Consider the following 23,453-nt stretch of genomic DNA (forward strand, 5'->3'; position numbering starts at 1 on the left):
ATTTTTTTATTCATTGTTACTTATCTAAATAATCTTATAAAATACTTTGGCCTCTACAAATAAGCAATTTCGTTAGGTCAAAATAAAGTCAAAATTTGATGAAAATAAAGTCAAAAAAATGTATTTTAGGTCAAAATAAAAATAACCCTAGATATAACCTAAAGGCATTTTGTGTTTTGCGGGAATCGATTACATCGTTATAGCTTTTGTATTAAATGTAACACCTGTCCAATCTAGAACTTTAACCAAATAAATGCCCTGTGTGGTATTTATAAGGTTACTTTTTATGACGCCTTTTTTGAAAAAAAATGTGATAAAATATAACTCCCATCGTTTAAAAAAGATGACAAATACAACCGATTAAATTCGTAATTTTTTAGATCAGACCAAATATTGCTTTTCGAGGCCACCGTCAAGCATGTACATCTGATAACAGTGATTACGCTACTACGGATGTCCGATACTCGACATTTTAATTAGATACCGGATTTTACGGACGAAAAGTATCGCGATCTGTTCCTATCTTAAATGACGTCATTAGGGGAGGTGCGGGACCCATGGAACGGATTTTTTTTTTCGGTAATATCTTTCGAATTACAACTCAAAAACACTCGCGGTTATTTTCTTTGTAAACCTTGCACTTGTGGGTATATAATACCTATATGGAAAAAATAATTGTAATCTGAAATATCCTTCTAAATTTTTTTCAAATATAAAAAACGCAATTTTTTGTTCCATCGGTCCCACCCCACAGGACCTATGGAACAGAGCATGACTGCATCTAAAAACACTGCGCTGAGTAGCTATTCCTGAAGTGGATAACTACTTAAAATGATGTAAAAAAGTGGCATAAGAAAATGTATAAAATAAAAACACATGGAAACAAGCACAAAATGTTGAAATGATTTTTTTTATTTTTGGTGTAATTTGCAACCCAGGTATATTATATCAATTGTTTTTCTTCGTTAGTATAACATATCTGCAAAAATCCGACTGCGCAGACCTGGTCCTCAGTAAACAATCCTTATTAGATGTTCTTGTCTTAAAACTTGGCATAGGCTTATACTACTATCCTTAAAATCTAAGAATATGATCACAAAATCATCGAGAGACCAATTAAACAGAATGTTCCAAAGGTCCTCTAATTGCCATTTTCAATGAAAACACTCATGGCTAGCCAGTATGCTGAACCAAATTAATCAACTATAACTTTCAACATATACCTAGATATCCTCTCTCTTCACAAAAAATATTCACTGCTTTGCATACCTAAAGACTATCAAAACACCTTATGAATATAGGCTAGCTAAAAAGTACATTTTACTCCTAGAAAAGTAAAAAATTGGAATAAATTAACCATTTTCAAAAGCACGCTGTAGAACTTTTTTGACGAAATTAAGTTAGATAAATCTCATTCCCACAACCAAATTTATTTAGTTTCGCCAACAGGGGGGGCATATGCCAGTGTTCCATTGGTCCCAATGTTTCATGGGTCCCGCACTTACCTACGCTTGAACAAGAAAAATAGAAAAATAAAAAAATAATTAGGCCAAAATTTGCTTCACCGTTAATATGTCTATAGTTACCTCAACTTGCTAACTTTTTGTATTTTTATAAACTGACCTTTGACATTAGATTTGAAACAGAACCGACATTACAACTACAGGTAAAAGTTACATAAGTGAATAAACAAGCGCATGATAATAATGTGCTAAAGCGGCTAAACGATAGAATATATTGGCATTTGCAAAGCTACGTTAGTAGGCTACGGGACAGGGCTGCGGAGTCGATTAATAATACCCGACTCCGGCCAAATAAACTCGAGTCGTAGGCCTACTTCTGTCAAATGTGCGATTTCGTCGAGTCCCAAGTCCGGCTCTGACCTTACAGCCTGTATTCCGCCAATTTTTGAACGGTATTTAAAAAATACGTGGACATTCAGCAATCCTCTTATAGGGGTGCCATGTAACTCTCAATACATGGTTGGAAAGTAGGCTACCTACCACCATGTGCTATTCCACCTTTACAATTTTCAGTTGGCGGCGATATATCAGTTTTAAAATTTGGTACTGAGCATGCATGTCGGACTTGGGACTCGGGTAGTTTTACGTGGTTTAACTCGAGTCCGAGTCCGACTTCGCAGCCCTGGTACGGGAGGCGACATGTATATGACCCATTGGCTGTCTGCTGCACCAAATAAACCCTAACAAACAAACAAACATGTTATTCAGCGAGTCGCGAGGCATAACATATACCGCATCTGTGGGCGTATTTTGTGAAGTGAGCCTTTATCTACCGGTACTTTATTAAAGGTAGTGCGTAGAGGTGTCTATCCTTTGGCTGTATAGCTCCTATCGACACGACTAACATTTTCTTTAAGGTAATTATAAGCGGGCTTTTAACTTACTGCGTCGGATCGCAAATCGTGGCTAAAAGTTATTTATTAATTTGGTATCGGATTAGCACCGATACCACCCTAGTGTCCGATTGCTACCAATACTTATAACACTCGTCATCGGGTATCGGCTCAAATATACGGACCTAACTAAGAACAACATCAACGTCGTAATAAAACACAGATCGGAATAATTACTAAATAGGGCTATTACCGTTACCAAATAACTTCAAAACCAAAAGTCCTAAATTTGTCGGAATAAGAACTAAATGGAAAGAATCAGGCTTATATAACCTTTTACCTAACCAAAAACGCCACCCCTAAATAGGCCTGCATCATTCACTCCCCTAATAATTTGAACCCTAACACATATTTCAAACACCCCCTTCTAATAACCCAAAACAGGTGCAACGAATCAGGTGCACAACAGTGGCGCCATAACGGCGCCGGTCAAACTAGGGCGACTAAACGTTGACACCACGACGGCAGATTCAAGAACCGGCCGACGGTCCCCGATCGTCTCATACACTCTCCTTCCAGTTTTAGTATTCCGACAGTTTAGTTCTTATTCAGATGAATTAGATCTTATTCTGTCGTGGATATTACTGTGTACTTGGCTATATTATGTCGCTGGTCTTAAAACTATGGTATTATAAACTGTTTTGCGTTGAATATTGTTGCCTTTTAGTTTTAGGTCCTATTGAGCGTTCCCGTGTAAATAAAGGATATTTAATTTAGACTTACAAAAAAGAAGTTAAGGCACCAGTTTTACATCATAATTATTAACACTAGAAAAAATGAATTGCCTAATTATGCTTTATAAAGAAGGTCTCTTATTTATCAATCGCAATAAAATCGGTTTGGCATCCAAAAATGTATATTTAAAAAAAACGTTGGCTAATATTCTATGAGGTTCGTCCTTGCATTTCCCGCGTTTAAATATAGGCATTTTCCCGCGTTCAAAATATAGGTTTGTTTTGTTTACATGTGAGTGGTATCGTGGCTTCGTGGGTAGCTAAGCTGGGTAATAAACCAATCTGCATTTCAGGCACCCCACGTCAAGATCTTGGGACGCATAATCAGGTTAAAATCGGGAAGGTATACAATAATGCTTTTTTGCACACCTTAGGTGGAAAATACCACTATTTCACAATTTTTTAAATGTCATTGCGCAATATAGCAATTCAGGTGTACTTAGCAGTGCAATGTATGCAATACAGAGTCGGAAAATCATAAAAATGCAACATCACTTAGCCAGTAATAAGACTTTTATCAAAATTTATTATTAAAATATTAATTATATAACTAATAATATTCCTTCGTATTCGGCCCTAATATGAAGCGTGCAGAAAGTGATACATTTTAGAAGTCCTATATTGGGTGCAAAACCGAGATATTTGGGAGAATATATGCACACAGTGCACACCTGATTTAGTAAATTATAGTCCAAAACTTAAAAGATTGTGTTGTGGGAGGATTCTAAACTTTAAGTGTACATAAAACCTTAATTATAGTGTACAAAATGTGCACAAAAAAATGCTGGCTTGCTAACAAGCCAATTTACCATCTCTTACTATGATGACTTTTTTGCTTTTTGTAAGCCAAATGTATTTGCCTATAAAGTCAAAATATAATTCTTTCTATGGGTCAAACTTCCCTAAAAGTTGGCTCTGAAAATCTTTTAGTAAGCCACACATCGCTAATTTAGACTGTATTTTGATTTATATAGTTGTAGCTGCAAACAAACTTTTTCACAAAAGGTATTTTCTTCAAGCTGTACCGATAGCATATATTGTGCTATGTAGTGGGCGTTTAAAAACGCTTTCCACTCCCACTTTGGCGCCTATGGTCATACGCAGATTGGAAACTTTCGATTTTGCAAAGGAGATGATTTTGCAACTTAGAAATATGCAGCTCTAATTCCAATTCTGCCAAAATTTGCGAGGCTCTAATGACGTTATTTGTAAAATTTGCATGGCTGAATATAAATTACTATACTGAAAAAATAAATTACTATACTGAGTATCGCAGACGCAACGGAAGTTTAGTGCGTTTGAGGTTACTCTAATCATGGTAAATCAAGGTTGGCTGATTCTGTTGTAATTTTTGTAGTAAAATGGTCCCAAATTGTATGCATTCAAATGGACAATATTATTCTGCTATACCTATCTGTGTTTTAGGAGGCTGAGTACCTAAAAGTCCTGTAGGGCTCAGAGCACCCTTAACTAGGTGCCCATACTGGTGGATGTACAATTTTCACACACTTAACATTCTATGGTAGGTGCCTGCTCTAAACTTTTTAAAGCAATTTTTGTGCACACCTAGTAAATTTAGTAAATTGCACACCTCAAATTAGTAAATATCTGACATAATGTCCAGATACAACATAAAAAGTGCACATTTTTCAATTGTACCATTATGTTCTCTTCTAAATTTACCTTACTTTTTGTACAAGCCAATGTGTGATATCCATGTCAAGTCACATCATGGTACAAAACATCAATCAGAGACTGCAAGGCTAAAGTAATAAAAATTGTTTAACATATAGGAGGGAACTCATAATAAGACCTACAAAGCAACAATATCTAAAGCAGAATAGTCTACTCTATAATACCATAGTATTAAAACCAACGACTTGCTAAAGCCAAATAAACAGTAATATCAATGAAAGAATAATATCTAAATTGTTTGAATAATCCCAAACTTGTCGGAATAAGTCCTAAATCACCGGATTTAGGCCTAAATGGCCAAAATATACTAGGAACTGAAGGGAGAGGGTATGGGACGATATGCGACCATTGGTCTGGCAGCAGCAGTTTTAGTGTCAACACTTAAGCGCCCTAGTTTAGCTTTGCTGTTTTAGCACCGGATTGATTGTATTCCACTGTTTGGTGTTAGTGGGGGATAATGATAGGGGCTAAAAATTGGGTGAGGGTTTAAATTATTAGGGGAGTTAGTGATCTACTTCGGAGTGGGGTTTGGGTTTAGGTAAAAGGTTATAGGCCTGATTCTTACCATTTACCTCGTATTTTGACGGATTTAGGACTAATTCTGATTTAAACGTTATTATGACTTTTAGGTATTATTCCTATTTTGGTCTTATTCCTTTGTTGATTTTATTTTTCTCTCTTATGGCTGGAGTCCATATAGGCACCGAACGTGGATGTGCAGAGCATTTTTCAACACCCTGAATTTCTTGCAGGGCGCCAAAACGCCCTAAAATTTGACCAGGTAATATCGGTATAATCCAAAAATCCGCGCTCCCTTCGCTCGCGAATAACAAGTTACAAAATGCTGCTCAAAACTAGATTAGTACTAACCTTCGTCATTTTAATGCAAGATCGAGCACAATTTATTCTGACAAAATTACGTGACATACGCATTGTTTTAAAACTAATATGCGCAAATTGCAAAATAGGTTTGCGAGACCTGTTGTATACATTTTGTTGGTAATAAGTATGCACTGGTTCAAAAAAACGCCCTGGGGTTCTGAAAGTTCGGCGCCTATGTTCCATATAAAACTTATATCTTCTTGGTGTCTTATCTGATTAATTTTTTAAGGATGTGGTTGTGTAAAACATAATTTTGAATAAGATGGCAGTTTATAACAAATGTCATGTGTATTTTCTCCAATCCTTAATGAATCGAGGAACAGTTTCGGAACTGGATTGCATGCGCTTATGTGAAGAAAGCTGCAACATTTGTGATATTCATTTTTCTGGAGACTTGCAGTATTTTATTAGAGTTATTAATGACAAAATTCAAATATTTCATCTTAAAATTCGAAATGGAAAAAGAGAAGATACAGGAGAAATTTTCTATGTTTTAGCAAGTCAAGTTGAAAGTGACTTGAATCGCTTAGTTGTTGGTGGTGATTTTACACGTGTTGAGTTGGAATATTTTCGCAGGATAATTGAACTTATAATTCACTCGGATACACCGCCAACTGTTGGAACAGTTTCATCTATTGATGTTTTAAATCTGGCTGACACTGTAACACCTAAAATATCCAAGGTTGATGCAAAGCGCTTGTTGATGAAATATATTGATGAATGTTGGTTTTACGACAAAGATGGCATTATATATTTGACGCCAAGGAGTATAGTTGAGCTTGAAAAGTACCTTCTTGATGTATATGAAGGTTTTTTAAGTAACTGTAAACTATGTAGTACTTTAGTAATTCAGGGTAAAAAGTGTATAAACTGTGATGTCAGAATGCATAACTATTGTGCTCAAATATTCTTTGCTGGAAATAAAGATAAAAAATGTGTTTCTTGTTGTGCCCCTTGGTCATAATCAATAAAAACTACACCCTTTCTTTTTTGTAAATTTGTGTACATGGAATTGTGTCTTTTCATTTTAAGGTTTAAAGTTGTAGGATATTATTTTGAATAAATTGTTTTGCCTTTGCATATATATGTTAATGAAAAATGCAGTTTGGAGGAACACCCAAGCATAATTTTAAGAGACGGGATAGAAGGCTCAGGCTCATTTCAAACATAAGGTATTTCAGGTCCAGTATTTTCAAGGTCATTTAAGTGACTTTGGCTGTATGACTTTTTAATAATTTGATTTAACTAACTATGGTTTTTAACCTATTATTAAGGAAATGGTATATCAGACCCTTAGTTGTAGATGTTTTAGTTCATTGCTTGCCAATCACTATGTGGTAAAATTAGAACTTCGCGAAAACTTTGGCCTTTTTTTGCTATGATTGTGTCTTTGTTTTAAGCATATCTATTCAGCCCATATCCACTAATCTGCTAGGCATGTTGCAATTGACTGTGTGACTCGGTAACAATTTCTATTAAATTGAATAATAAATATCATTATTTAAAGAAAAGTCTATATTAAAAATTTCTCCCAGTTTAAAAAGAATTTTTTTTGCACTTTTGAATCTGATGTTGCGCTGCAGGTTCGCACACGAGTTCGCCCAAAAACAGCTTGTCTATGTAAGAGTGTTATAGTAAGAAAAGAAAACGTGTGCATCCCCAGGCCCCAGGTTGTACTTTATGCCTCTTATTTATTTGTTTACGTTACAAAAAAAATTGCGGCTTCGGCGCAACTTTATATAGACATATCAAAATATCATTTGTATATGTTTAATATAGCATTGAAAACTACCCACATGGCTTGATGATATACAATGACCCTCCCACTGCCAATATCACATTACAAGAGTTTGAAACGTTTGCTTACGAACGAGTAAAAGGTATCTTAATTTTTTCCTATTAATTTGTTCTTTTATGCTTCTAGTTAATAAAATAACAATTTTTAGTGCTTCACTACTTGGATTCCCTTGCAGTCACTGCTGTCAAAAACAGTCAGGATTACAATGACAAGCTTACTGAATTTCTTCGGAAATCATATCCTGGGTTTTTAAAAACGGTAAAAAATTTTTTATACTCTGCTAAGTTTAACAAATTATTTTTATGCATAAATGTTGCACAAAAATAATTGTTTATGTAAATATAAATTTCCAATACAACAAATTAATATACAATTTACATGTACTGCTAATGAAGTGTTGAAATACTACTAAGAACACCCTGAAGTTGTGCTTAAAGATATTACTTTTTGTAAGATTTCATTAGTCTTGGTCAAAGTGTATCACTTGATGAAAAACATTCTCTAGGTCAGGGGTTCTCAAACTGGGGTATGCATAACCCTTGGGATAGAGAAATTTTGGGGGGTTTGCAGGCAATTACATTTTAGTGGTATGAAGAATTCCACAACAGGAATTGTTTTGACACTATTTTCTTGCCCTAGGGAGTCATTATGGTTTAATCTTAAGAATGAGTTTTAAGAATGCTTTGTTGTGGGTACTGTAGCTTGTCAGCCTAATTTAGTTAATGCCATGTTGTGTATTTCTCCCGATTTATGCCTTCTTTGCAATATGGCCATTGTACCAAAGTATAACACATCCGTAACTTAAAGCCTCACAAGCTAAAAAACGTTAAGTTTTTTGTGGGAAAATTTTACGTATTTAACCTTAATTTTTTAGTCAACTCGACCCACAACTTGATAAATGCCAATATATCAAACAATGTACATATTTTATCTGTGCTCAATGCTTGACGTTCCCCTCTATATCTAAATTAAAATTTTCGTTTTAAAACAAAATGGCCCAGTGTTTCTTAACCGGTGCGCCGCGGCGCAGAAGGCTGCCAGGTGCGTCGTGAGCAAAAGGAATAAATAATGTAGGTCCTATTATACTATTATATAAAACATATATTTTTTACTTTCCTGTTAAGCTTAGCTCATTGATTCCACAAGCCATTTAAGTAGAAAACTCCATAAGACCCACAAAGCAACACTATCTAAATCAGTAATTAATCTATAAATAGGCTACCATAGTAGACCTATTGAGACCACCGACATAATAACGCCATACTCGAAGTAATAACCACGACAGAATAAGATCTAAAATAGTCTAAATAAGACCTAAACACGAAATAAGTTCAAAATTAATCGAAACAAGACTTAAATAGACAAAATAAGGTTTTTAGTCTTAAAGGCAGTCCCTTTAAAGATATGCAACTATATAAAACCTATAGAATAAAAAAAAATGCAGGCAATTTAAGAGAAATACCGGTACACCTAAAAAAATTCGCGCTTCGCTCGCAAGGTGGGCCGCCCTATTTGCATATGTCTTTAGGTGCGCCCCAAGTAATAAAGGTTAAGAAACACTGAAATAGCCTATGGTCACATTTTTCCTTTGTGTTAAATTTGACGTAAATTGCACAATTGCGCACAACTCCTAACGTAATAACAAGTTCGTTAACTTATTTATTTTTTAGCGTCGTAGTATGACGTCATATTTTACGTGCATTTGAGATCCGCTTTTTTGACCCGGCCCGCGACAACATTTTAAATTTCTCATGTGGCCCGCGGTTAAAAATAATTGCCCACCCCTGCACTAAAGTAACTGTAACGAATTTCAGTTATGCACTGTCGAGCTGATAAGTGTAAGCCAAGATTCTTTATTAAAATTCGTCACTTTCACACTAATTGGTCAACAATTTATTTTGACTAAAGTTTATGTTTCTATTGATGATAGACCAAACAACAGCTTATAACCCTAAAAACATGTGCTTTGTCTTAAATTCATTATTGTTGAGGGGTATGCAATTCATGCAGACAAGTCAAAAGTGTATGCAGCTAAAAGTTTTAAGAACCCCTGCTTTAGGTATACAACTTAAAAAAATGATATGTAGATTCGTCAGTCTAGCAAGTGTCTTCCAATCGGCACTCACCTGAGTGAAATACCACTTTATAAAATTATCTCCAAGCTATTATCTTCATCTGTGTCTCACCTAAATGTTGTTACCAATGATTTAACCTGCCTTCTATATGAGTGCCAGTGTTCGCGCTAAGCACTTTTTTATTTTTGGGCACACTTTTTCATTGAAGTCCTTAAACAAAAATACTAATTAAAAGGTGTTTTTTTTACTAAATTTCCAACTCCAGGGATCTCCTTGAGCCTACATGATAACTACTTTGCAAGGATTGTTAAATATAATACCTTTAGCATAGGTGCCACTGCCGAACATGGGTGTGCAGAGCATTTTTAGATGCCCTGGATTTCTCGTCAAGCGTCAACACGCCCATTTTCAGGAAATGAAAAAAAATTCATGAATGAATAAAGGTTTAGAAAATTGTTATTGTAAGTCACTTCTAAAACAGAGATTTCCAAACTGAAGGGTCGTGCAAAAGTTTAAGATTAGTGTGTAGGCCTATACTATACACTAACATGACTTCATCAAATGCATGCAGAAAACAGCTAAATAGGAATATAAAAGGGCCTATTAACAGATTTGTTGTATGTCAGCCTTTGTTTAACAGACCAGTTTATGTGAACTACTTTTTTTAAATGGTTATTGTAGTTGCACAACAACCCTGTTGAGTTGAGTAAATGTCAATCAAACTCATGAAAAAAATTGGGATAGGATGTTGTAAAATTTTTACAACAAGGATGATATTACAAAGTTATATTATAAAGTCATATGTGTATATCAATTAATTTTAAAAACACATTATTCTCCAAGTGACTTATGTCCAAGGATTGAACCATAAAAAAGGCTATAAGTACTTCACCAGTTTGGGGTTTGTTACAATGCCTCTATGTAATTTGATGCTACATTTTTGGTTGTTCTCATCAGTATATAAAACTTCTTAGCTATGTTTTTCAGACAAACTGTGAAAGTGAAGTAAGTGAAGTGGAGTTGGAATGGAGGAAACGTGACCATATTTCTCACTTCATTTTGCGTCTGGCTTATTGCAGATCGTAAGCCCATTGTACTGTTTTTATTTTTAATTTTGAAGTGAAAAGTAGAATAACTAGGTATTATATATAGCGGTCATGTTCAAATGGCGGATCGCGATCCGGTTCCGGATCTTTTCAACGTTTTGTGCGGATCTTCTAATGTAGCCTTGAAAAAATAAACTTTCTACAGTGTCTTATTTGAATGACAATTGTCAATGTTGATGAATTTGTAAAAAATCAAACATAGAACGAGAATCCCAAATGCTAAGGATGCACCCCGCCAATGTAATTCATTCGGTCCACCGCCTCTTTGACAAACTAGATACGAGTCCGTTTCGAATTCTTTTTGACTATTTTAACTATACGTAAGTGCGAAAAATGTTCGCGCTTCGCGCGAATGATCTTTTGTCGTCCAACTTGTTTAAGTTTTTGTGCTGTCTTTTTAACTAGATCGCTTCGTTGCCGTTAACAGAAAACGTATTCAAAAATATTGGACATCTAATTTTTAACATTTTTTATTTTCGGCAATGTAATAAAAACTTTTTTTTTAAAGAAATGCAGGACTGCAGGTATACCTAAAAAATATCGCGCTCGCCATGTGCGCCCTGACTTGGAAAGGTTAACAAAAACTAAACAAGATTAGCAATTAAAGTTATCGCGTTTCTTCAAAGTAGTTTTGTTACACTTTTCATTAGTAGTATGGATGACGACGTTTGGCTCGAATTTTAAACCAAACAAACGCCTATTTTCGCGCTTTGCGCCAACACTTTACTGACTCTTTAAATGTATTAACTACGCCTTTAGGTGTAAAAAGAGATCCGAGGTCTGCCTGATTAAAAGTTGTTCTAACATTTTAATAATACGATTCTCAGTTAACATTTTGTGGGGCCCACAAAAGACCTTTCTGAGTTTGGTGTGGACCTGCGACTAGAAAAAGGTTGCCTACCCCTGGTTTAAACCAACTGATCATTTTTCTCACTGTAACAATCTTGGTGCTGTAGCACACTTCACTTTTGACTTTTACAAAGTTATCAATATGTTGTAGGGTACATTTACGTAAATAAAGCAAGCGTGTCCAATATGTTTACTATTCGCATTTGGTGGATCACCATGTTGTCGGGTTTGACTGTGGTGGATCATGGCAGAAACCATTTGAACACCCCTGATATATAGAATGGAAAGTTTTTCTTTTTTTTTTAAATTTGATTCAAAACCATTAAATTCATAATTATTTTTTACTAAAGAGTATGCTGTGGGCGGTGATATACTACTTATGTTGCAATTGTATGTTTATTGAAAAATAAGGGTCAACTTTTGTTCTTAGTATCCCGCCATTTTTTTAAAATCCAAGTGTGCCACAAGTTACGGAGCACTGTTTGCTAAAATATTGTCAATTTTATCCAATTAAACACGCATTTAAGCTGATGGTTAAAATTTATGACCAATTTTCATATGTACATTTATGCAAGTGGAAAGACTAATCAGTGCCAGTTTATTGTACATCCATAGCAAAATATTAACCTTGCACTTTTTGACCAAATTAATTTCCTTATTATATGTGACACTGTTCTATGAGCTTTCATTAAGTATGCCCCGCTAATATTTTCATTAAAATGCCACTAGAAAGATTTAATACTTACATGAATGTATCACGTAAAATCTACTTTTAAAAGAGGTTATACTCCATTTGATTTGTAAATAGAGGTCAAGGGAATCCATAGGATGAAACGTTAAAATAACTGGGATTAAAGTATTTTCATATTTTTCTCTAAAGAATTCAACAATACCCTTGGATTACAAGTAGAGAACTGTCACAACCTATTCAATATAAATACATGAAGCTATATTAGACCCACAGATGGTTGTATTAGTATGGTATATATGTCAGCATGAATTGTGTTTGTGAGGTTTTGTCTTCTGAAATAAATGCAAAAGTTGGCATCTTTGTATGGTTACTAGTTATCAACCTGTGATACGTAAATTTGCAAGTGGCAGTACTTGAGGTTTCATTTTTCCCATCAGAAACTTCAGCATTGTGTTAAAAGAACATTCTTTATGAAGTTTACCGCTCTCTCTCCCTCTCTTTTATGGGTACGCTTAATTGATAATGTAAAAAAATCCTAAATCTAACAATAATTCTTTATATACAATATATAAACTCCTGCTATTGTTGTCAAAATAGAAATGTGGAAAAAACACTTGTTTAGCTGAGTTATTTTGGCCCACAGAAGTAATGCAGTAATGAAATTTAACAATCAGTTTAAAAATGAGTCCAAAACATTCCTTTAATAAAAAAGATATGCATAACACGATCCAGAAAGGACTTCAGTGATTACCCATATTTTTTTATTACTAATTGCTCCAATGACATATAGATAGTTGTCTGTTAAACATTGCTGGGTTAAACTGTTTGTCCAATTAGAAGCAAAATAACTAATTGCTTTTTAATTAGTGAAGAGCTTAGAAGATGGTTCTTGGAAAAAGAGTTGGATTTGTTCAAGTTTCGTTTTCTACGGGAAGGATTGGCCAGTATTCAGGACTTTCTTCACCTTAACAAACTATTTTATTCACCGGTGATTAGGTTTTTTTTATTTTGAATGCCTTGGTGGGTTTTACGTAAGTTACTATTATTTTTTCACTGTGAAAACATAGCATAAATAGTTTATATATATATATATGTATATATACCCAATAACCCAAAACTGTAACTGATTTTGGGTTTGACATTGGAACATTTTTTTATTCTTGTGGTACTACTATCATATAACTTACAAAAATAGGTTTTAGAACCTTAAATGAAATATATATAATTATTCCATACTTTTATTGACCCATCGTCTTAGGTATAACACAACTTATGTTGAACTCAAACATGAACATTATAAAATAGTCAAGCCGAAGCTCAACCAGAAAATTTTCAACCCAAACTGGAACTTAACTGGATTCTAAAAACTTGATTAACCAGAAAAGTTAAATAGTTTGACTCCCTGCTTTTAAAATACAATAAATAATCTAAAATAACAGGACTAAATGTCCTGAAAAGGATATTGCTAAAAAGTTCAGTTAGATTGACAGTTGTGTAGTCATTAAATTGGTAGTCCTGTAACTCTTTGTTTGACTTTTAACTACTGATGTTGATGGACTATGCTTGCACTGTAAATTATACTTTTTCTTAAAACTTATTTGAACTTTTGTGTCACTTTTTAGGATATGCAATATATAACATTAGGCATGATTGTTTATAAACTGACCTTGTGTTATTTAGATTTCTGAAGAAGTAAAACTTAGACTGTCATCCAGTCTAAGCAAGGTAACTCATGAAATGACAGAGGCAGCTGTTGAAAAAAGTAATTTCTACCGGGTCCCTTTTGAGGAAGTTTTAAATCTTGTCAGCGGCCGGAGAGTATTTCTGCTGGATGTAAGTAAATTAGATTTTTGTGTGAAATTCAAGTTTTTAAATAGATAAACAAAATTTCTGTATTTATGCAGGGTGATGCATACGTTCCCCAAAAAGAATTTTTATCAATAATCAGCACCCAGTTTAGAGAACATTTATCCAAAGCCTTAACGGTAAAGTTTCATTTATGTGTTTTATTAATGGATTATTTTTTAATTTTATCTAAGCTAATACAAGTTATCCAACTTTAGCTGACTTCAAGATCTCTTCCCCAACTTGAAGAAGATGACAGATTACTTACAATACTCCGCTCATTCAATCAAAATGCGCTGTCTACTGCTTACGACCCTAAGAAGAATGAGGGAAATGTATCAATAAAGGATTTAGATGAAGTAACTTTATAGAAAAAATATTTTTTTTACAGAAAAAAACAAAAATATTTACGTAATTCAGTTATACAAGTTTCAAGTCACTGATTATAACAAAATTAGGAAATAAAATACAACCGTAACTTTTTTTTACACTGATAGTTGCCAAAATGTCTGAAAATAAACAAAACTTTTAGTAAAATGTTATGGCTTTGATATATATTTTTTTTAACTTAAAAAAAAATTCTTGAGTTACTTGTTATGTTTTTATTGGTTTGTAAAATGTTAGAATGTTTTTTTAAAGTATTATCTCAGATTTATATGTTTTTTAAACTAGTCCAGCAAACTTAACCATACCTTATCGTAGTTGTCAACTACTTCCTTCCCACTTTGTATGCGAGAAACTCATCGTGCACTGAAGGATGTTCACCACCTACGGCATTGGGGTAGAATGCAATATGGACTTTTTCTGAAAGGTATAGGAGTCACACTTGAGGATTCTTTAAAGTTTTGGAGACAGGAAATGGGGAAGGGCATTGGAGTAGATAAAGTAGGTATTAAAATATAAATCAACACACTAAATTTAAACAAACTTAAAATATTTCGCTTTATATGTTAGATTTTGTTAATGTTGGTACTTAAAACCCGTATCCAAAAAGAGGGGGTGGGGATTTTTAAAGATGGGTGGTAAGGGTATTCCCTTTTTCCGTCTGACGTTATTGAACAATGACGTCATAAAATAGTGATTTTAATCACGTCATTATTAGGAAAAAAACTAATCAAAAAGAGCCAATTGACGTCCAGTAAACGCGAACCGTAACAGTGCGTCGTCGTCATTCCTGCCAGGTGCCAGCGGGCGAAGCCGCTTAGTGTGGAATCGTTAACTTCAGGCGAAAAACTAAACCAAGACCGTGAAATATTTGATATTGGTTTTACTAGAATCATCATTTTTGTACTCAAAGTTATATGATGGCAAACCCTAAACAAGCAAGATTATATACCTTTTTTTATCAAATACAGTGTTCCCTCTGATTTTTTACCATGTGCGCAGGTGCCCAAAATTTTGCGCACAAGCGGAAAATAAGTGCACAAAATGCCCAAATTTCCAACATAAAAATGTATTAGATACGCGGTAGACCTTTTTTTTTAACTTCACTATTTTTAGTCAACTGCGTTTTTATAATTCTTTTTTGCTTGCTTTGTCCATCGAACGGATGTTTTTGTTGAAATGGAGAGGAGCAATATGCGCGGGAGAGCACGAGAGGCGTCGCAATAATCTTAATTAATTTCTCCCATAGAGAACGTGATTTCGCTTGGACTTATTCAAGTGTAACGCGGTGTAACCGCCTAATGGCCAAGGTAATTATCGCGCGTAGTGCAGCGGTTTTATCAGTCAGCATTTTTAAGTTTTAAACGGGTTACGCATTTTTCTTAAGTTGATAACTTTAATTTAAAAAATACTTGGCATTCTTTAACGGCGCAACGGTAACGAGGCGCTGATCGAGTTTAAAAGACAGCATCAAAACGTAAACAATCGTACGTAGAAAGATCATTTGCGCGAAGCGCGAAATTTTTTTGCATTCACGTAGTTAGAATAGTCAAAAAGTATTTGAAATAGACTCGTGAATAGTTTGTCAAAGAGGCGGCGGGCCGGATGAATTATATTGGCGGATCTGGCCCGCGGGCCGTAGGTTGCCGACCTCGGTTTTAAGCGTTGAAAACAGCATTTAAGCGTTAAAAACAGCGTAGAACTGCAATAATTCCTGACGGATCGGGTGAAACTACACATGCGTGTAATTTCAAAGTAAAGCATAAGACACCGAATATAGGCAGAAATCACACCAGACGTAACATGCAACCATAAAAAATTGGGGGGAGCTCCTCCCATAGTTAAGAACAACTTTTTTCCACATATATCTTAAAGCAAACTAATTTGAACACTGTTTTGCTCGTATACGTAGCTCAGATAAAACTAATTTCGGCACTTTTTGTTCTGTACGTAGCTCAGATAAAACTAATTTGGGCACTTTTTGTTCCGTACGTAGCTCGGATAAAACTAATTTGGGCACTTTTTTGAAACTTTCGTTTAGTAAGAATGGGGTACATAAGGTATAATATGTACTAATCTTTGCAAAATAGTGATAATCTGGGCTTTAGGAGACGACTGGAGGTTAAAGTAAAAAAAACAACTTTTAATTTTTTTTTTGCTTGCGCACTTCCGTGAAAAAAAGTGCGCAAGTGCCCAAATTTTTGCGCAAATGCGCCAAAAAAATGCGCTATTGGAAACACTGATCAAATTTGTAGTTACAGGTAAACATAAATTGTCTACCGCTTAACCTACTGTGATAACACATTTGTTTTGAGTTGTTTAAAGTCTAAATATTTGGCTACACACAATTCTTTTATCTGGCCAAGCTGCTGTTTATTAACCGAGTTGCTATAATAAACATTATCTCTTTTAAAGATTCGAGCTGAGTAAGTTAAGCTCTTAAAAAACTTATTTCTAATAGAAAATGTAAATTAGAATTTAAATGGGAAGCGAAAAGTTTAGTTTGAAACCCAGTCACATATATCTCAGTTTCATGCAAAGGTAGCGCGGATATAAAATCGCTTATCAGTTCTGATAAAAAACGTATGTCTGGCCCTTTTTGGTTAAAATCGGATTAGTCAGAATGCGCCGTACGTCTCATCGCACCATCGAAACAATTTTGTGCAACTTAAACTATATACAAAGGCATTTTTCACGCAGCACGCCATTGTTTTCCACCTTTTAATAAAAAAACGCCACGTTTTAACATAACTTTTTGACGTCATTCAGGAGGTTGTTTTAGGTCCCTTATCTGGACTTAATCAATGTAGCCGCGGTAAATTTGTCAGAGATTTCGCATTTCAAAATATGACAACCCTTTGAAGTTAGAACTTCTTGAAAAGAATCTGGTTAAAAAATGCCATTGCATCGGATACTTGCGCAGACAGAGAACAGCGAGAAACATTAGCTGCGCCTAATTCAACGATTTTAGAGAAATGAAGAAGGTTTGACTTAGTGTTTTTAATTGTCCTCGAATACATACTCACTAATTGGCCGGCCTGGACGAATAACGAAAAAGAAATCGTTGTTTACGGTTGACCCTTGTGACAATAGGAGACAAAAAACTGCGTTTTGCGTTCGATTGTGGTTTCTCGACGCGTGACCCAATAACATTAAAAACTTTATCGTGTCGGATTGTGAGTTAGACACTGACAAAAACGAAAAAACAATAATACCACTTACAAAAATGGGGTGAGGGGAGGTCCGAACCCCCGATCCCTCTGGATACGCCAGTACCTAAAACGCTGTAACTGTTGTACATTTTTATCTAAAACAATATTTTTTTTTTATTATGTAGTCATTTATAGAACATAAATATATGTTAAAAGCATATATAACTGTTAAACACCTAAATGAAACAATATTTTATGATAAGTGTATGTTCAGTTTGAAAAGGAATATGCATACAACATTCGACATAATTACGGAAAGGAAGGAAAGCGCACCAATTATACGCCTTACAGCTGTATGACCGTCATCACAAAAAATCCCCCAGCAGCACAAGATCACCACGGTAATGCCATATATTTGCTCAAAAGTATAAATATAACAATACCTTTAGGTAAGTATTATTTTACAGCAATAGACAGTCGGTTTTGGTGATAGTTGCTACTCAAAGCGTTAAGTTACTGTTTTCAAATGACTTGACTTGATTTAAAGTCTTTTGTACAAATACTGTACTTAAGTTAAGGGTTAAGTTACGTGTTATCCTTTAACACTTTTTTTGTAAAATTGGGTTATTTATCTAAATTTTTGCACGTAAAACAATAAGCTTGCTGTATGTCATTATTTATTTTAGTTTAATTTAGGGTTGGCAAGCCTGTCAATTGACCGCACTTTATTTTTAAATACTCATATTGGATTCAAATAATGTAAATTTTTAAGGGTTGTTTTGTGATTTGAGTTTTTAATAATCTTGATTGTAACTTTTTTGAAGAATTCAAATATAAAATCGTAGAGTTTACCTGATGTAAACACATGTTCTCTGGCAGTAACAAAGTGTTTGTAATAGCAAAGTAGATTTATTTTGTAAATACACGTGTATGATGAATCGCGTTTGTCATAAAAGGAAACACTAGTTGGGGTATACCATAATCTTAGGCTACTTAGAAATTTAGAAGAACCAAATCCCTCGTCTCCAGTGGATCCTGTTGATGATTTAGAAAATTCAGATAGAGACAAAAGTTGTGACGAGAAGTAAAAATATTATTTTACTGATGCATTTACTTGTTGTTAAATTTCGTTAAAAACTCGTTGGCTTAACTTGGTGGTTGTAGTAATGGTAAAAATTACAACAATACTGCTATAGCTTGCAAGATGGGCATGGTTTTGCAAAATTTCTTATTGATAGTCAAAAAATAATTGTTCTTGTTTTACAAACCATTGTACTTGAGCCAAAAACGTTCATATATTTATTTAAAGTTAAAATCAAGGTTTATTCTTAACTTAATTTGCACTTTTATAGTGTGTTTAGTATTTGACGAGTATTTGACCGGTCAAATCCCCAACCCTAGTTTAATTATTGCTTATCTAATCGGGCGAGTTTACCAATTTTGATAGTTTTCAACGTTTTGTTTTTATGTGAATGATTTGACCAGGAGTTGACTTGCTCTAGGAATGATTTGAACTAGGACTTCGCTTGGACAACTTATGTTAAGACTTGGACTTGGACTGGGTCTTGATCTGTTGTTTTTGCAAAACACTTGACTTGTAATTAGGTTATTTTGTAAATTACTTGCCAAACGTAATCGCCAAAGAATGCGCAATCATAAACAGTTCATCAAGTTAACCTATTACCGTTTTATAATATGTGCTCTATACTGCATTTTTTGTAGGTTGTCCGTTTAAACACACGTCGCCAGACCTGTTACGTCAGAAGCTGAAAAGCTACAAGACACCAAACGATACGATTGAGCAAATCGTCGAACTAGTGAAAGGCCAACATTTCCAAATCGCTTGTCAAAAATATTTTGAATCAACGCACAAAGTATAGCAAAATGTGTTTTTATTAAACTTAGTTTGATAGTCTATATCAGGGGTTCTTAAACTGTGGTCCATAGACATCTTGGGGGTACGTATACTAGTTGTAGGTGGTCAATAAAGACTATTGAAATATTAGTGTATTATTTCAAAGTGATGAATTTTCAAAGAAAAGCGTTTAATTTAAAAAAAGTTTTTTACACTGATTGTATTTAGACTCGATTTTAATTTCACATATTTCGACTTGAAAACAGCAGACTTACAAAGTCTATTTTATTATGACGTCATCTGTAAAAATTTCATGCTCACCCTGGTACACGCTGTGCAAAAAAATGTTAGGGTGTCCGCGGTAAAAAAGTTTAAGAACCCTTGGTTCATATTATTGGTTCTCAACCTTTTTGCTCTAGCGACACGGAACAAAATTCTCTTATTCCACAAAACCTTTCGTAACCCTCCAGTTTATTTTATTACACATAAACCAAAAGTCAATAATATCTCAAAATGAAATATTTTTTAAAAACGCTGGTTTTATTTTAGGATTATGCACGATTTAAATAAAGAAAACATTATGTGAATATAATGTTACAATAAGAAATTAAAATCTCCGAATTATAAACCGTTGAAAAATAGCATACCGCGACCCCCAGATAACTCTTGCGTCTCCCTTTGGAATCGCGATCCCAAAGTTGTGAACCACTAGTTTTAGTAAAACTGTTAATTGTAACCTTCTAGTTTTTCCGTAGATTTATATTCATGTTTTGGGAGTTTGAGTCGTCTTTTAGTTTGTTATCAAGGACTTATTATATTATCGATTTTTTGCTTCCAAAACGCTTTTGAACTGGTAAGCAGGTGTTAAACACTTATTAGTTTAATAAATTATATTAGTCAAACATATTAGCTAAAATAATGCGCAGCAGAACTATAGTCTTGTTTTATATTTGTCTAATTATTCTGATCCATTTTTGTTTTCTATTTTTTTCAGCTCGATGATTCATCTTTTCAGGTTACTCATCCTAATAACTACTTCGATGAAAGTCAGCGAATTTTAAAGGGTATAGGCCGATATAACTTAAATCTATGGTTAAGCTCTAAAGCAGTGGAACGTTAAATATATATTCACTTGGGGTTTAATAAATGTTGAGCAAAAAAAAAACAATGCCATCACACCTAAAGTAATTTTTTTGTATTAATTTCTTTTTCAGGTAAAAATTACAGTCTTAGCCTAACCAATAAGCGATGAACCATCTTTATTTTTTCGCTGAGTAATGTTATGCTGGTTTAAACAACAGTTGTTAAATTTGTATCTTAAAAAGTCGGACCATTAGAAACTTTTGTGTAATTCCTTTACAACCAAGTTTGTGGCAATGGTCTTTATTCTGTGTTGTGTCATAACATTGATCTATTAAACAAAAAATACCTTACTTTGCTAACTGTTTTTATGTTTACAGATATATTTTTTTTTACCTCAATCGATTCTATAGTAATGGGGTAAAAAACAATGTTTTTCATTCCACCAATGCATTTTTTTACCCAATAGTTATATTTTGTAATCTTTAGGTTCAGAAAGTGAACTAAATATGCCTAGCAAATATATACCCATACTAAAGCTTTAAATTGACTATTGTTTGTAGACCATATGCTTAAACACACCAAGGTAGCAACTAACAGCACGTACTTCAGGGAACATAACCAAACCTGGAGATGTTAACCTTTTATAAATTTACCTTAGTAGAAAACGTATTTTTAGAAAATATAGCAAGTGTCCCAAAACCTAAACAAGTGCAGATTATAGAAGACTTGGCGGATAGCATAGGGGCAAGTTTTTAAGGATTCTTTGTTACGAAAAGGATAAAATAAAGGCCACGTTAGAATTTTCTTTTTTTAAAAGAAGAAAAGCAGATAATTCCAGGTTGTCTTGGGACTGGCCCAAAATCCTAAAACTTGTAATTTGAGGTAATTTAATATATTTGGGTACTACGAAAACCACTACTGGCCAGTGCTAACTAACTGTGGAAAGGCACAGTTTTAATTAACCAGGGAGAAATTGCTGAAAAGTTTTTGAACTGCTGCAAATTCGGGGTTCCACATTGTAATTACAAAAAATGTTTTTTTTTTATTAAACTCCTCTTTACAATTATTGTAGTCATGACAATTTGTGTTGTTTTGGCTTTTATAGTGTATCTTTGGTCTACGTACTTCAATTGAAGTCAAACCTGTACGCTACTTTGCTCCTATAGGTTATTATAAATGATCCCTATGTACACTTGTTGTTTTTTTTTCGGCATTCTTTTTTTGCCACTTCATCAGGGTAAAAAAACAGATTTTTTAAATTTATAATAAATATAAAAATTCTTTTGTGATTGAATAGGTAGACTCATCAGCTAAATTAGAATTAAAAATGACACTTCTGTTGCTAAAAACAAAAGTTATTCAGACAAGTTGGCTAAAATCGTTTTTTTACCCCACTGGTCTAATTTTTTTTACCTCAATTGATTAAATCAAAGTATTGTAGCATATTCAGTTTTTAAGTTTTCACACGATATCTTTTCTATTGGTTATACGTGGCATTTTTTCTGTCAGTTTTTTATTTTTTAGGCGAGCTTCCCCGAGCTCGGGGTGCGAACCGAAACAAGCAGGAACCTGGCTACACTCCTACTTGGTCGACTCCGCTAAAGAAAGACCAGGAAAACGAAGTGATTGGAAAAAAGGCAAATGATGAACTTGAAGATGCTGAACTTGATCATATGATGCTACAATATTCGGAAGCAGCGGAATAACAAAGATTTAACTATACATATATCACGAAAGAATACAGTTGCGTGGGAAAACCGAATGACCGTAACCCTTTTTTAATTTATTTCTATGATATATAGAAATAATATAAGGGTGTCGTACGCGACAGGCCAAATATGTCTAGTCTAGCTGTATGACAATGATCCACGAGTGTTTGTTTTTCGTGTGGTTTATGGCAACCACTCTACGAAAAACAATTCAGTCGCATCTGTAATTTACGACCCATACAACTACAAGTATGTAAATTCATTATGCCTGGCTTGGTTTTCCAACCACTCCATTAGGAGTCGCCTTAACTCAGTTGCTGGCCAGCATAATCAATTCATTTTGTTTATTAGTGTTTACTTGTCGTGAATGAGGATAAAGAGTATTATACGTGAAACCTTGTTAGTTACTTCGAACAAACTCACAAATTGTGTTTGCTCTGCGCATCGCAGCTTGTCCACAGCCATAAAGCTCAGCTTGTGTTTGAATAAATAATAATTAGTTTATCTTTCAATTGTTATACAATATTTACGTAAACAATTTTCGCCAGTCCTTAAAGTTACTCTTTGTTTTTCGTGCTCTGCCACCGCATTTTACAACATAAATTACTCGATGATCCTTTAATTTAATAAGTATAGCCCAGTGCTCCACAATCTTTGTTTACTTGCGTCACACCAACAGACCTAAAACAATTCAGTGGCTTATCTACGAAATATATGTCCATCGACAACAGACAGCATCAGGAAATAAGTGCGATTAATGATTAAGGGTGCAAAAAATTGGACGTATTATATCCTTTGGATTACGGACTTCCTAATTATCTTAAGCGTCAAAACCTGGAAATTGCACCCCGTTATAATAGCGGATTAGAAAACATTAAGGGCTTTTAATTGCGTATTTGCAAAACGAAACTATGGACAAATGTGTTTCGTTTTGTTTTGCTAAATTTATTTTTAATAACGCTTCCAAAGATTAATTAAAATAAAACATTTACACTGATATTTCATGTGTTTTGACTCAAGCGTTTGAATATACTTCTTCCCACTTTAAAATAAAGTTTAAAACGGTTGTTGTATGTTTCTATTTGTGGTAGTTAAGTTGATTAAGAAAGCAATTTCGAAATTTTACTTCCTGCGGTAGAACATAAGTTTCAAAATAGTTTTAAATATTATGGAAATTTT

General features: G+C 34.1%; 2 protein-coding genes across 2 annotated transcripts; both read left to right on the forward strand.

Moving 5' to 3' along the window:
* Positions 1 to 5,958: 5,958 nt before the first annotated feature.
* On the forward strand, positions 5,959 to 6,759 carry LOC146148491 (non-structural maintenance of chromosomes element 1 homolog). The gene has a single exon (XM_083388611.1). It carries the CDS (start codon positions 5,990 to 5,992, stop codon positions 6,689 to 6,691), a length of 702 nt encoding a protein of 233 aa, XP_083244737.1. The 5' UTR covers positions 5,959 to 5,989; the 3' UTR covers positions 6,692 to 6,759.
* LOC146148492 (DNA primase large subunit-like) lies at positions 6,760 to 23,308 on the forward strand. The gene is made up of 13 exons (XM_083388612.1): positions 6,760 to 6,899; positions 7,507 to 7,607; positions 7,674 to 7,783; positions 10,588 to 10,682; positions 13,114 to 13,234; positions 13,927 to 14,079; positions 14,151 to 14,231; positions 14,310 to 14,450; positions 14,794 to 14,976; positions 17,902 to 18,028; positions 19,350 to 19,501; positions 20,477 to 20,546; positions 22,090 to 23,308. The coding sequence occupies exons 1-13, from the start codon at positions 6,826 to 6,828 to the stop codon at positions 22,269 to 22,271; spliced, it is 1,590 nt and encodes a 529-aa protein (XP_083244738.1). The 5' UTR covers positions 6,760 to 6,825; the 3' UTR covers positions 22,272 to 23,308.
* Positions 23,309 to 23,453: the final 145 nt, after the last annotated feature.

The sequence above is a fragment of the Ascidiella aspersa genome, chromosome 4 (genome assembly GCF_963924565.1).
Source record: "Ascidiella aspersa chromosome 4, kaAscAspe10.2, whole genome shotgun sequence".
NCBI classification, from domain to species: domain Eukaryota; kingdom Metazoa; phylum Chordata; class Ascidiacea; order Phlebobranchia; family Ascidiidae; genus Ascidiella; species Ascidiella aspersa.